This window comes from Sphaeramia orbicularis, chromosome 22, assembly GCF_902148855.1.
Source record: "Sphaeramia orbicularis chromosome 22, fSphaOr1.1, whole genome shotgun sequence".
Lineage (NCBI taxonomy): Eukaryota > Metazoa > Chordata > Actinopteri > Kurtiformes > Apogonidae > Sphaeramia > Sphaeramia orbicularis.
In genome coordinates, this window is record NC_043978.1 from 20,481,850 (window position 1) to 20,497,640 (window position 15,791).

The window sequence follows — 15,791 nt, forward strand, 5'->3', positions numbered from 1 at the left end:
GCATATAAGTTCTTTTTTTTTAATTGAACAATGAACAATTGAACAGTATATATACATAATAATATTTTTTTAAAATGTAGGATTAAAAAAAATAGTCACATTTCACAAAATGTTTTACATTTCCAATATATAGATACAAATGTAAGTAAAAATAAAAAAGTAAATAATAATGAATAAATCAAAATAAAAGCTCCAGGTATAAAAATAGAGATTATATAAATTAAATAAGATTATATACTTAACGGTCTTTTTTATTTTACTTGCGTTTATAATGTTCTTCAAATTATCTAAATAACTGGAAAAAGTGCTTTAAAAACAATAATATTAGGACGCTGGTGTGCATAAGTTCAGTGTTTGAGGAGGAGACAAAACAAAACTCCCTGTCAGTCGGTCACGTGACTGCCGTGTGTGTCATGTGATCTCTGCGTCTATAAGCGCCCGCCTCGTCCTAGTGTTCTACAAGAGCTGACTTACATTGGAGCCATGAACACACTGTGAGTGCCTTTTAACTTACTTTATGTAGTTTGTTGGGTATTTTTACACAGTGAAACATTGTCGACCTTGTCAACACGGCTTCTATTTGACCTGCTGCGTGTTTTCTGTTGTCTGTTGTGTTCACCTACATAGATAGCTGACTGCTAACAGAAGCAAAACAAAGGTGAACTCGGCACTTTACAGCTGCGTACTAAGCTAATATGGAGCCTTTCATGTGAGAATAGTACAGACAAACGGCTCGTATATGTGTATCTGTCAGGTCATTTTTGTCTTTGTCGTGACCCTGAGACAAGCATAAACTGTACACACTCACCTACCGACTACATATCTGATTTAATCTGTGATATTTTACTCTTCCAACAGAACGACCTTCCTCTTCTCCTTGTTATGCAGCTCGTCGGTTTGGAGTGGATACCTAGAATACGACCAAGATGTTTTGTAAGCCTCTAAAATCCATTTCCTTAATGTCTTTTTAGCTTTTCAGAACCGGACATTCCACGTTTTAGTATCTTATGATCAGGTACAGGGGGAATTAAATGACATGGCACACACCCAATCACTGTCCAGAGCTGTGTTCTCTATGATCTGAAGAAAAGTGTAGCTACAGATACAGATGAACTTTACTGATCCCCAGGGGGGTATTCACATTTTGATCAGATCTTAAAATAAAAAGGAAGGAAGGAAGGAACATGAGCTGTTCAAGTTTGCTGCCATTCCAGGAAGTGTGCCATTCGGTCATGACATTTGACATTTAATAAAAGCATGTATATCGAGTGTGTTTGGTTGACTGAGATTATGATCGGCCCATGGTGTGTTTACTTGTTAAATGGTTATTAAACCACTGATTTGTGAAGTCTGTAGGACCTGTATAATCCACCATCAGAGAGTTTTCTGCCGTGTAGTGTCATTTAAAAACATTGTAAGTAACTAGGTAAATATGGTGCACATTTACAGATGGTATTCAACAAGTTTGTCAGTCACAATATTTTCAACAGGATTCTCACAGACACAAAAAGCCTGAAAAAGTTTTGAAATTACAGCTGCAAGTATCATTAATTAACTTCAGTGCGTTGGTTAATGTCCTTGTTGTTTTCTCTATAGATTTATAGTTTTTTTTTTTTTTTATAAAACAATAAATGTCTTGTTTGGTCCATAACTATGGATATTACTTATGTTTAAAATGACATTTTGGTTGAGAGCTGATACCAATACCAATCTTACTTTCTGTTTCTTTGTAGTTTTTGTCATTTATCCCCCTTCCACAAAGGCATCTTTATTTTGTAACTTTTTTTTTTCTTCTTTCAGTTCATCATCTCATTATTTTTGAATGAAGACAGAAAAATGATGATAAAATGTTCAATATAGGCCTAACATTATTATTTTAAGACATATTATCTGCTGATACTGATAGTAGTCTATTAGCAGTTGTTGTTTTTTTTTTAAATCGCTGAAGGCAATTACTGATTGAGTCATTTTAATAGTCAGCAGGTAATGGTTTAATTGTTGCAGCTCTACATCAAACTGAGTAAAAATTGCCAAAATTTTTGAACTAAAATAGGTCACCTACCACATGCTACAAGTAAGGCTGAGGTTCAAAATAAGAACAAATATACAGCCTAGGCTACAGATATGTCATGAAATTTTAGTCACATCAATTCAGAATCAAACCTTTCACTGCATTTTATTATTGTACTATTAGAGCAGTAAAAACAATTATTGTATGTATGTGTGTTTATATCCTGATGCAGAAATAGACCACAAAGCCACATTTTCAAGCTGATACAATATTAACATGTTTATCACCTTTTCCACACTTGATGAGTTCACATCCTTGAAGTTTGTCTTCACAGTATTAGACATGAATATAAAGATAACACAAAATTATCGAATTTAAAAGTTCCTTTGTAATTTCCATACAATTATTAACTAAAGTCACCTTCTTTAAATTTACATAAAGGTTGTAAACAGTCATGGAATTTGTATTATCAGCCCTCAGGCGATGTTGGAATTTTGTTTGAAATGTGTAGGAACCTTGTCAATATTTATCCAGAGCACCTGAGCAGACTGTGAGATTTAAAAACCCTTGTTGTCTTTCTTCAGATTGCCAAAGGACTGGATTGATGTAGGTCGGGTCAGTCCTACAGAGGAGCTGGAGCTGACCTTTGCACTGAAGCAGCAAAACATTCACATGCTGGAGGAAACGCTCAGGCTGGTCTCAGACCCTGACTCATCACGATATGGTAGGACTGTGTCTGATAACTACCAGCTCAAACAGCTTGCCCCCACCTTTAGTTATATTTGTGTTTTGTTAAATGGACTCTAACAACTGTTGACTTTGTCTTAGTTTAACCTCTTTCTATAGTTATAACCATGCTCTCATTACGTCTTTATGCTAAATGATTACGAGTTGTCAGAGGTGACTTTGTCCTCCACAGGGAAACACCTTAGTCTGGATGAAGTCGCCAGCCTTGTGCGTCCATCCCAACTGACCCAGAAGGTGGTGCATCACTGGCTGCAGAGTCATGGGATTACAAACTGCCAAACTGTTCACACTCAGGACTTTTTACAGTGCACCATGACTGCAAAGTAAGCAAATATTTTGAAGACAAATGTGTTCTGCTTGCTCAACATTTATTTTCACTTGTTCTTGACACAGATCGTGCATTAAACAGCACTTTTTAATGCTTAGTTCCCACAGTGTACAACATGAAATGGCCATGTTCTTATCTTGTGATGTGGTTCCTCTTTCTGTGGTTACTGGTTGAAATCAAACTAAGTTAAATGGAGACTTCTGAAATCTCTGAACCTATGCCGAGATTGTTCAGAAAGTGAACCACTTGTTTAACCCTTACATTTTTTCCATACCTTTACAGTATGGAACAAGAATGTCATTGTGACAACTAGTTTCTGTACCACAGATGTATTTAGAATGTATAAATAGTTGATCTGATTTCAATAAATGGTTCACTAATGCTTAATGAAGGCTTCAGAGCAGGGACAGTGTGTCTCGGATTATACATCAACCATTACAGTGAGACTTTGTCATCATACAATATCATGCAAGCCATGAAAACTTGACAGCCATGAAGATTTCAGGAAAATTAATCAATTTCAGTGTAAAAAAGAGGATTCAGGATATTTGTACTGCTTTTAAATATTAACTTTGGGAAAAATTGATCCAAACGGGTCAAGAAATGAGAATATGTTGAAAAATATTACTTTGAAGGATGTAGATTTGTGTGTAAGCATACCAAAGTGAGACATGAATCAGTTATGGTCATAGCATTAGAATCAGTTTTGTGCAAAAGTTCAAACTTGTCAAGACCTGGTGTTGCTTATTGTGAAGTCCATAACTTTGTAGAATATTTGCAGACCTTCAGGCTGTGTTTTGTCTTGTGTGGTTTGTGCATGAAGGGTTGCAGAGACACTGCTTCCTGGCAGTAGATTCCACCGTTACATCAGAGATGGTCAATCTGTGCTGAGGTCCTCGGGCCCTTACTCTGTTCATGATGATGTTCACCAGCACCTTGACTTTGGTGAGCAAAATGTAAACCTATAATCTTTGTAGATTTCAGTTATGGTCTGTATGATTACACCTGCTGATGAATAATTTCTTTGCATCCATAGTTGGAGGACTTCATCGTTTACCTCCCAAAGGAAAGGACCTGAGTAAAGCCTCATCTGAACGCCTTAAGACTGGGGTGCACCTGGGAGTGACTCCCACCATCCTAAGGTCTCGCTATAACCTGTCAACAACAGATGTGGGAACAGCGCAGAACAACAGCCAGGCTGTAGCTCAGGTAGGACCCTTGGTTAACAATGGTGCAAAGCAGAACTTTTATTCAATTACTGTACTTATTTGAGAATTTGCAACTTAACACTTTTACTTCACTACATTTGTCTGACACCTTTAGTTACTTGGATTACACCTTTCAATAGTCTTCCTGACTGGTGAAAATCACGTCTCGAAATGTGTTGCTGTTGAATGCATATGATGTTAAACTGAAAGATGAAATATTCCTTCTTGGGTTGAGTTTAAAGGGGATATAGACAGTAATTCTACTTTCAAACATTAAAACTATTGTTAGTGTTTAGAATAAAGATTTATGAAGTTCTGCCAAAGATGCCAATGTATTAGATTACAGAGCATGTCCTAATTGATAGACAGGGGGAATTATGTGACCACAAAAGGGAGTGATGAGTCACTCTGCTGGTCTCCCTTGGTGAGGAAAACTAACACTGTGGGACCTTTTACCAAAGCATCAGAAAGTGATCAGATGGGATGAGAACCAATAAGAAACAACTTTTACAGTCTAAGAAAGTGACAAAGTGAAAAATGTTAGAAGCAAGATTGTTGTTTTCACCACTGGTCACAGCTCTAAATGAAAAGAATGAATTGAGTTTGATCCTGAAATGGCAGCGTTTCTTCTACATAGGTGAGTTTGATTACAAGGCTTATGAAGGTATTAAGTTATTATGGAATGTTATTATCTTTGTATTATCTTTGCTAAGTTGCTGTTTGTTGATCCGCAGTACTGACTAAACTGTAACAGTTCTGTAACAGTCCTTGTTTGGACGATTCCAAACAGATATTTAGTGCAGATATTGACAACACAGACTGTACAGAAAACAGGTGATTTGTGGTTTTACTGAGACTGTTTTCTATCTAAAAACAGAACTAAGCTAACAGGGCTATAGTGTAAACTATTAGCTGACGCACCATGTGAACATTATAAGAAATAGTGTTATTGTGACTGTCTAACGAAATAACCAGCTATGAATTTATATTTGAAGGAGAAAACTTGATCATCTTTATACTTTATTATTCAGGGAGTGATACTGTCTGGATACATAGCATTGATTTGTTGGTGGTTTTTGTAGTCTTAAATGTGTTCTGGTATGAGACTTACCCCTGCTATTGAGAATTTGGAATAGAAATACTACATATAACCCCTTTAAACATCAATACTAAAAGATCATGTGTATCAATAAAACACTGAGAAAGACCATTTTACTGAATGGCTGCCTTTACTTTGCATACTTCAAGCACGTTTTACTGATAATATTTACATACTTTTACTTATGTAGGATTTGAATGCTCAATTTTATTTTCTGTATAGCGGAGTATTTTTTATATTAGTTTGCTTTTAATGTTTACTAGGATCCAAGTACTTTATACAGTATGATGCTCATCAGAAAAGCTTCCATGTCTTGTAGTTTTTGGAGCAGTACTATCACCCAGCAGACCTGGCTGAGTTCATGAGCCTGTATGGCGGTGGCTTCAAGCATCGGTCTGCAGTTGACCGAGTCGTAGGCAAGCAGGGAGGCGGAAAAGCTGGCATTGAGGCCAGTCTGGATATAGAGTACATCATGAGCACAGGGGCAAACGTCTCGACTTGGTTCTTCACCAATCCAGGTACGTCAAAATAGATCAAGTCTATGTGCTGCATTTTCTTCACCATTTCAATATACAAGTTTTTGAACAACACACTTGAAATATTAACTTGATTTAATCCAGTTGATGAAAGAAAGTAGAGATGAAATGGCAATATTTTGACAGTAGAATGTTGATCTTAATTAAAGTATTTTTTTTCCAGGGCGTCATGAGTCGCAAGAGCCTTTCCTCCAGTGGATGGTTCTCCTTAGCAACATGTCTGACCTGCCTTGGGTTCATACCATCAGCTACGGTGATGATGAAGACAGCCTGTCTGTCGCCTACATGATGCGTATAAACACAGAGTTCATGAAGGCCGGGGTCAGGGGCATCTCCCTGCTCTTTGCTTCAGGTCAGTATTAGTATTTGAACTAATTACAACAAGGTCAGTTTTAAAGATTTGAGGAATTAATAAAACACAGTTAGTATTGCAGCCAGATGGAGCCTTTGTCTGTTTGGCAGCATTTCAACTTCACTCCCTTGTCATCACAAGATCATTGTCTGAAACATGAAACTGAAACATGAATACAGCACTATTGTTTTAAAGAAACACCTACAATGACCAAGCAGTTCTGGAAAAACACGTTTACATGTTACCTTTTGTCTTCTCTCTTTATCCAATATTGCAGATGATGTCAGCAATCATTAACCTGATTTAATCTCTTTGGTCTTGTTCTTTGCAAACATGTTGCATAGTTGTTTTGTTGCTCTAATCTTTTGTCATGTTTAGGTGACAGTGGTGCTGGCTGCAAACACACGGGGTCAAAACAAAACACCTTCAGGCCAAGTTTCCCTGCGTCAAGGTAAAACATGAAGTGATACCACTGTAACAATGGAATGAACCTGAAAAGATATCACATGTTACACCGTTGATGGATAAATCTACTGAGAGAAAATGGTCTTTTTATTACCTCTGCCAGGGAGGTTATGTTTTTGCCGACGTTTGTTTGTCTGTCCGTGTGCAAGATAACTCAAAAAGTTATGGACAGATTTGGATGAAAATTTCAGGAAATGTTGATACTGGCACAAGGAACAAATGATTACATTTTGATGATGATTGGAGGGGGACTGATCTGCCTTGGCGGAGGTCTGTGCTCTCTGAGTGCTTTTGTAGTTGTGAAATGTATAAACCAAACAGTAATCAGATGCAATCACTCTTGTAAAATCCTTTCACACTGTTCAGTTACTACCAACCTGCCGTACAATTAGTGATAAACTAATGGATGCATGATTCAACAACACTGTAGTAGCATGCATTTTTTTTCATGTCCAAGAAAATATTACCTCGCACAAAACAATTATAAGAAGTAAAAAAGGACAATTAGAGAATCTGCACAACATGATATCAATCACATGGAGAAAATGAGAAACATGCGGGCTACACTGCAGTGTTTAATATTGAGTCCAAGTGAACATTTGTGCCAATTTTTAACACATTCTGCGAAGCCAGCGAAATAACACTTTTAAAGTAAAGCGGGCAGTGGCTAGCAGATGAACCTTCTTATAAAGCTGCATATTTTTCCAAGTGTTGTGTTGGTATCACGTATGCGCGCACATACACGTACTGAAGTTTATCAGCTTTTCTGTTATGTGCAATTACATTCGAAATTCAGAATCAGTCTCATTATTTGATGTCAGTATTCTTCTCTTTAAAATGTTTGAGTAAAAGCAGCAGACACTGATGCTTTGTTTTGTGCTTCCTCTTCAGCCCGTATGTGACAACAGTAGGAGGAACCTCATTCAAGAACCCATTTAAAGTTACGTATGAAGTTACAGATTATATCAGCGGAGGAGGCTTCAGCAATGTTTTCACGATGCCTGATTATCAGGTAACAGTGCCAGCAATCCTGGATGTTTTTTCATACAATCAAATTTAGTTTTACTGGCTCTCTTTATAATTCATGCTGTTTGTTTTGTTGTAGATCAGTGCAGTGAACGGGTACATGAAGACTGTAGCTGCATCCCTCCCTCCTCAGTCATACTACAACGCCAGTGGAAGGGCGTATCCAGACATGGCTGCGCTGTCAGATAACTACTGGGTGGTCATCAACAGAGTACCTACCCCCTGGGTGTCTGGGACCTCGGTAAAAAAAATTAAATTTTATTATAGTTTGTACTAAATAGAGAATCACCAACACTTTGACAGATCAAATGTGTACTATCACAGCACAAACACATCAAGGGGACAGATTCCAATTATAGTTTTAGCACTGATGAGAATGTGACCACTAACCTGTAGCTAATTAGCATTGACCCTTATTAATGCATGTGACCTGTGTTTAAGTTATCAGTTCTCCCTGAAGGACTCAATTTAAACATAGCACGCTCTGGTCTGATAAATATGGGACTGAACACATTACAGCCATGGCTGTTATGTGTTCAGTCCCACATTTGTGAATCTCCCCATTTAGTTAAATCATCCTTCCAAAAACTCTTCACAATTAACTAAATGGCCGATATAAGACTAATCAAGTAATTTCAATACTGTCAAAAACACTATTTATATTGGTGTCTGTGGAGCATTTAGCTTGAATTGTCATTTCATTTTATTTTGTTAAACCCTTTTTCTATTGGTCTCCCCGCCCAGGCGTCCACCCCAGTGGTGGGAGGGATGTTGTCTCTCATCAACGACCAGCGGCTGCTGAAGGGTCTTTCCCCCCTGGGCTTCCTCAATCCTCGCCTATACAAGCTCAAGGGACAGGCCCTATTTGATGTAAGGAAGACCACTTTTACCTTTTTAGCCTTCATAAGCCACATAAATAACTTATATAGAGTAATTTAAAATGTTCTATGTAGTATTGATATTCCAAACCTTGAACAGCAGAGGGAAGTCATGTAAACACAACCACCAGAGCCATCAATTAATACAATATGTATTCACTGTATTAATCACTATATGAAGTATAAATCTCATTGTTTCCACATATCTGTATTGTGGTATCAAGTTTTCTCCTTCAAACTGAAACTCATAGCTGGTTATTCTAACAGTCGGTCTAAGTAACAATGTGTAACACATAATCTTCATGTGCTGCATCAGCTGATGGTTTAACTTACAACTCTATTAGTTTAGCTCTGTTTTTAGACAGAAAACAGCCACAGTAAAACCACAAACTACCTGTTTACGCTTTGTGTTGTCAATAGCTGCACTAAAGATCGGTTATATTTGTCCAAACAAGGTCAGAACTGTCAGTTAAGTTTGAACTGTGGATCAACAAACAGCAGTTTAAAGATAACATCACATAATAACTTCATACCTTCATAAGCCTCAGAGTCAAACTCACCAGTGTGGAAGAAATGCTGCCATTACAGCATCAAACTCCATTCTTTTCATTTAGAGCTGTGTCCAGTGTTGAAAACAACAGTGCTTCTAGCTTTGATCACTTTGTCACTTTCTTTGACTCTAAAAGTTATTTCTTTGTGGCTTTTGTCCCAGCTGGTCCGTTTGTGTCAGTTTGGTCAAAGGCCCCATGGTGTTAGTTTTCCTCACTATGGAAGATCAGTAGAGTGATGCGCCACTAAAGACTACAGACTAAGATAAATAATGGCTGAATGTAAACAAATACAGTTCATGTCATAACTGTCTAATACATTTAAATCTTTGGCAGAATTTAAAAGCTTTTCAGAGCTCAACACTGTAGTGATACTTGTACTTGACTTTTTTTTAAATATTTGAAAGCATAAATACTATGTATGTAGCCCCTTTAATGTGTTGTAAGAGTGTTATAAGTAGACAGTCGTCTGTAGACAGGGTTTTTCCAACCGCTGTCACACTTCCTAAATGCTGTGTGTTCCTCCTTCCAGGTGACTGAAGGCTGTCACCTGGCCTGTCTGGATGAACAGGTCCAGGGCAAAGGTTTCTGTGCTGCTCCTTCATGGGACCCTGTTACAGGTTGGGGGACACCAGACTACCCTGCACTGCTCAGCGCTCTGCTGGACAACTGAATACTGGCCATTTTAAATCATGTAACAATCAGGACAGTTCCAGCTCTGAGACCAGGTACTACAGTCATGTCAAAACTCCAGAGGGGGTACCTAATGCCAAAGGCAGGAAAATGAAATCCTAAATTTATGCATCTTTATTTTATTCACATGCCCACTAACTATGCGGGAACAAGTTAATCTGTCCATCTCAAGGATACATGTGACTTACTTCTTCAAAAAGGCTTAAAACTGTTGTCTTGCATACTTTTACGTCAGAGTTTATTTTGGTTTTAGACTTCTAATGCTACACTGCAGTTGCCTGTTTCTGCTGTTCACTGCGTTTTTACTGACCCAGATTTTTCTGTGCATCTCTAAGACACAAATTTGCAGGCAAATCGGTGTTAACAGTAATCTTACACTTAAGATTCTTGCTGCTAATTACACAGCAATAGGAGAAGAGGATAAACTAGTCACTATGCATAACAATAAGTATACATAAAAATAAGATAGAGGCCTATTTGAGTATTTTTATAAGATAGCATTCTGTGATATCACCAAAATCTATATATTAGATTTTTTTTTTTAAATCAATGAGTAAACTTTGCATGTTCAAGGACCGAATTTTGGTTTGTACTCATCTGAAATGGACATACACATAGTATGTTATGTTTGCCATACGATTCTGCAGGGATTATTTAGATACAAGTAAGTTAATTACCTTCAGTGACAAACACTTGCATGCAATTGTCAAGATACGACTCATACACTGACATTTGAAATAAAACAGGAACATTCAAGGTGAGGTTTAAGACTAAGTGGACCTTTTTTTTTTAACAAAAAACAAAAACCTAATTTTTTATATTTGTTTGCTGTTATTGTATCTGAAGCAGCCAAATGCACTGTAATGTGGGTTAAACGGCAAAAACACCCACCGGCATAGTTGCACTTGTTAAATCGTAAATCATGTCTGTTTCACGTGAATGTGTTTTTTGTGAACATTTGATAAAATGTATTTTGCTTTTAAATTGCTTGCTGTGGGTGTTACCTTGAAATGTGTGTGTGAAAGCAAAACTGGATGCTTGAAAGTGTTAAGTGTGAGGCTCAAGAAAAAAAAAAGTATTTTCAAGATACTGATGGATGCTGCTGGAAATAAGGTTCTGCACTGTTACTAATACAGACCTGATTGCAAAACTGAGTCACGTTTGTGATGTAAAATGTCTCAACTAGATGGCAGAAAAAGAATTTCCAATGCAAATTTATTTCCTCCTGTCTAATGTATCATGTTTTGTCATCACATTTTCAGGAGTTTGCATTGTGATGTTTTTAACTAGACACCATTATATAAGATGTCAAGATCCAGTATAACTTGTGTATTTGCAGTCACATGAAGAATAAAAGATCACATTTGTTACACTTCCTTGTTCTTTTTTACCAAAGAGGAAATGTTGAATTATGTGCTTTCAAAAATGACCACAATCAAGTGCTGGTGTCTGGAACAGTTCAGATGTACAGCAAAGATCGTAACATCTCAACTGTTAAGTCTGGATTTTTTTAAGATGTCACTTCGTACAGTACAAATATAATATTGAGTTAATATCTTCATATGGTAGTACACTTAGTAATGTAGTAGTACAGTATTTTAACATACGTATGTCAGATTTAAGTACAGTCATAAACCTTGTGTGGATTAAGAGAATAAATGACACTTATATGTAGTGCAAGGGGAAAACATTTTAATCAGTGATCACTATTGAAAAATCACATGGCTATTATTGACATTATTTTATATTGCATTGTACAAAATTAAAATATGCAAAGACCACCCAGTCCCGCCTCGAAACACACTCACACCAAAGGGGGAAAAGGGGGGTAAAACAAACTGTGAAACCTCTTTGAATAAGAGCTACAGGGACAAACTTACTACATACATTACCACAGAGCTTATGTCAAACAGTGTACAATATGCACACTTGGGGACAGTACAAAATTGAAAAGGTGTCATTGCTGAGGATTGATGCAAATTTAAATTACATTGCAAAATTATTTTTTATCTGGCTGTTTAAAGGTATAAATAAGTTTTAGGTGCAGATCCATGATTTGACATCTTCACAAGAAGAAATTGTAAATTGTTCCATTCAGGTAGCGCCAAAACAGGGTAGGAGGCCTGAGGGTTCGGGGTTCTACAGTTCCTTGTTCAAACCTCGATACTTGTATCAAAATGTTTGAGAAAAGGTCATTTCTCTGTTTAAACGTTTTAACTAGAGACAATACAAAGGGGACTTCTCATCTCACCACAAAGCAGGCCACGGGATTTAAGTTGTCTGTGAAGGAGTAGAGATACAGGTCAAATCCTCCAGTGTATGCTCACGCTGCTGCCGTCAGCCTAGTTCAGGGTTGATTCACTGGTTGTTTTTAGCTTTGGCGTGTGTGAGGATGTGAGACTTCAGGTTGGTTGACTGGGCAAATTTCTTGTTGCAGCCATCAAAAGGGCAGACATATGGGCGGTCTCCAGTGTGAATGCGTACATGTGTACGCAAGTTAAAGTCCAGCGAGAACCGCTTGCCACAACCCTCGAATGTGCACTGCAGACAAGACAGATGTAGTTAATGCCACTGTATGTCTCAACTCAAAGAAACTGTGATTCTCAACTTACAGCCAAATTTTTTGCCACATATTCATTACTCTTACACTCCAGATGTAATGATAAAAAGAATGACTAAACTCACCTGGAAGGGTTTCTCTCCTGTGTGTACAAGCTGATGCCTCTTCAGCTTTGAACTTTCCACAAATGCTTTTCCACATTCTGCACAGACATGCACACGAGGTCCGTGTGTATGCAAGTGCTTTCTCATCGCCGAGTTGTCTCTGAACATCTTAGTGCATCCCTGTAGAGCATTAAAAATAAGCTGAACATCAAGTCTGATAAAATATTGAACAGTTCAATCAAAGCAATTAATATTCAGAGTTCAATATTTTCAGATCAGCAACAGAAACATGAAGAGAAAGTTGTTTATTTTGTTGTTTTTCACGTGTAAAATATTGTAACGTCTTGACCTTATTAGATTAAGTTCTTTGAGATATTATGTTATGATCTTTTGAAAAACGACACATACCCATGTTAAACTTTTACTAACTGCATAGCTAAAGGTTATGACATAATAAACATAACACACTTACTTTGTGTGGACATGCTATCGTCCTGGGTGCATCATCTTCCTTTACTTTCCTTGGCTTCATTCTGCAACAAAAATGAAAGTGGATTTTAGGCAAGTGTTTACACCAGACCAGGAAGAAAATTTGTCACAAAAGCGTATAAAGGACCAGAAAACTCAGTTGTTTGACTTTGCACTGGTTATATACACACACAAGACTTAAGTGTCTCTTCAATACCAACATTGCATTGTGTGTAATATGCAATGTATGCCATTTTGATTTTTTTTGTCTCTTCTGTGCTCTTAAAGTAAGCAGAGGTAGTCATGAATGTGGGCAAGATTTGAGCATTTCTTTTATTAAGGTTCACTGAATTTTACCTGCCATCAGGTATATTTTTCAACACTTACCGTGCAAACTCCGCCAGCTGCTTTGGGTCTGACAGGTCAATGCCTGGGATGCCTCCGGGTGGAAGCTTCTTCCCTGTCATGTATTCTGAATAATCTGGAGGAGAGTTTTCACCTGTGATTTGCTCCTCGTGGTCTATGTCCTTTTTGTCATCTGGATAAGACGAGAGATTTTTTTCTTATCAGTTGCATCAGGACCAGGACACATGAACATGTCTTTTATTCAGTATGCTTTTTCAGTTTCACTTCTCTTCTCAATCTTTCTACTTGCATTTACTACCAAAGAACTGACAAATCATACATGCAATGTTTCTGAGTTGTTTAACATAAGCTGCCTTTTATATATTAGATCTCTGCGATTAAACCCCAATATCAGCCTGTGCAATCATATGACAATCCAGCAATTTTAAGTGTTATACTATATGCCAAACAATAAGTAAAGCTTGAGGTTCTTCTGGTGAAAACATTGAAGCCAGCATTTACCCCAAAGGGCAAACATATGGAAATTAATAATTTTTTAAAAAAGTGGAAAAATAGTAGAGGAAAAAGGAATTGTGGTATATAGATTGAATTACTTATACTATAATACCAGTCTAGTGGAATCAAAAAGTATGAATGTTTTTAAATGTGTATATTTATCCTCAAATCAGCTAACTGGAAATAATCAAAGGATCATACAGTTAATATAAAGAACTAGTAATTAATAGATAACACACATTAGTAAGATACACTAGGGAAATTAACATTTTTACAATAATTTTACCATCGATTATTACGTTTAAATGGTATGCAATGGGGATGGGAATTTCCATTACGCAGCAGTTTCACCGTGTTAATTATCAACAGAAACATACACGAAGCACTTCTGGAAGAGCGCGTACCTCTCCTATCTGATAACTGAAAACAATGAGAAATAAATACGATTTGATTGGCGTATAAACGTGTGATTTAACCATAAGATAAGAAGACACAGTAACTGGGATACATAGTCTAAAATAAATGGTTTCACTTGGTTGATGAATAACGCCAGTAGCGACAGAAATGTATTTCTGATCAAAGATGCATTAAGTTTTATTACACTGTGATCCTCAGACGTACTGAACATTTAAAAGGGTGTTAAAAGAAACAACAGTATTGGAAAGTATGAGTGGTTCCTGAACGCACCACTACCGCTGCCGCTGAATTGAACTGCGCCACAGCGGCCTCGCGGAGCCCACTGCACTCGCTCCCACTCTCGCCGCCATCTTCGTCGGCCAAATAAACGCCATTTTTTCGGGCCGCCATACTTTCTAGACCGGGGAAATATGGCGGCGCCCATCGACACATAAAACATGGCTTCCCATAAAAACAAAAACATTTCAAATGAAGTTAAAGTGCCTCCGAGTCGGGTAATAGATAAAACTTTGGGGCAGCATAAGGCCTCCGCTGGGCCCGGTCACACCGCACACACGCTGAGAACAAAGCGACGGGCTAGCTTGGAGGAATTCACTCAGGACTCACAACTTACCTGATGCCCACATAGTCACTGAAAACTCCCCCTCCAAAGTCTTTATCTGGACCTGCTTCTGTTCCCACTTTCTGCCCATCTCTCCCCCGCCTAGGTAGCTCTTTTTGCCCGCTTTCTTCCCGCTTCCAGCCTTCTTCATCCGGCCTGTTGACGAGCTTTTCCCCGCGACAGTAACCAGAGTCTGTTCGATATAGTCCTCCTCCACTGCAGGCACCGGGATAAGGATCTGGTCCTCGAAACCATCATCCGTGTGCAGTTCAGAGTCATCCTCGCCCACCACTTCTTCCCTGGTCTGCACCAAAATCACCTCTTGATGCGGATGAATCGAGTGTGGATCGTCCGTGTCCAGGGGCTGTAAGGCGATCATAGGCTGGTGTTCACCGTCGTCTCCTACAACTGTTGTCTCGATTGTCTCTACTTCTATTTCATGAAGTTCCACTATTTCGGCTGGCATTTCTGACCCGTCCGTTTCTATGTACAGGGTATCCCCCGATGCCATGATAAAAAATTATATTTCCTTCTACTTAAATGCTATTTTTCCACTCCTGCTTTCCTTCCTGTTCACCCTCAGCCTTCCTCCTCCCTCTCCAACAACAACTCTACACAACTGTAGTCTCGTCGCCACAATGCTCCAGTTATGAAGTCTCGCGAGATTTACCCAAAAGTCACATTAAATTAGAAAATTTATTCAGTTACCTGTAAATCACTGTTTTTCAAGTTTGGGGTCGCCTAAAATTTTTAGTAATTGATTAAAAAAAACAACAACAACAACTTACTAATAAAAAAATATATGGTGAGGTGAGAGAGACAATCACAATCCATAAAAGACATGACAAACTGTGAAGCTGAAACTGAAGCACTGTGGTACTGTTTATCT

The 15,791-nt window shown here is 37.9% G+C and overlaps 2 protein-coding genes across 2 annotated transcripts; one reads left to right on the plus strand and one right to left on the minus strand.

Moving 5' to 3' along the window:
* Window positions 1–420: 420 nt before the first annotated feature.
* On the plus strand, window positions 421–11,263 carry tpp1 (tripeptidyl peptidase I). Its single transcript, XM_030126795.1, has 13 exons — window positions 421–494; window positions 859–933; window positions 2,596–2,735; window positions 2,931–3,081; window positions 3,910–4,031; window positions 4,123–4,295; window positions 5,713–5,911; window positions 6,093–6,281; window positions 6,660–6,732; window positions 7,638–7,758; window positions 7,852–8,013; window positions 8,517–8,642; window positions 9,731–11,263. Exons 1-13 carry the CDS (start codon window positions 484–486, stop codon window positions 9,869–9,871), a joined length of 1,683 nt encoding a protein of 560 aa, XP_029982655.1. The 5' UTR covers window positions 421–483; the 3' UTR covers window positions 9,872–11,263.
* A 298-nt stretch (window positions 11,264–11,561) lies between these two features.
* Window positions 11,562–15,523, minus strand: yy1a (YY1 transcription factor a). The gene is made up of 5 exons (XM_030126808.1): window positions 14,915–15,523; window positions 13,411–13,561; window positions 13,028–13,088; window positions 12,577–12,735; window positions 11,562–12,432 (listed from the first exon to the last, which is right to left on the minus strand). Exons 1-5 carry the CDS (start codon window positions 15,411–15,413, stop codon window positions 12,250–12,252), a joined length of 1,053 nt encoding a protein of 350 aa, XP_029982668.1. The 5' UTR covers window positions 15,414–15,523; the 3' UTR covers window positions 11,562–12,249.
* Window positions 15,524–15,791: the final 268 nt, after the last annotated feature.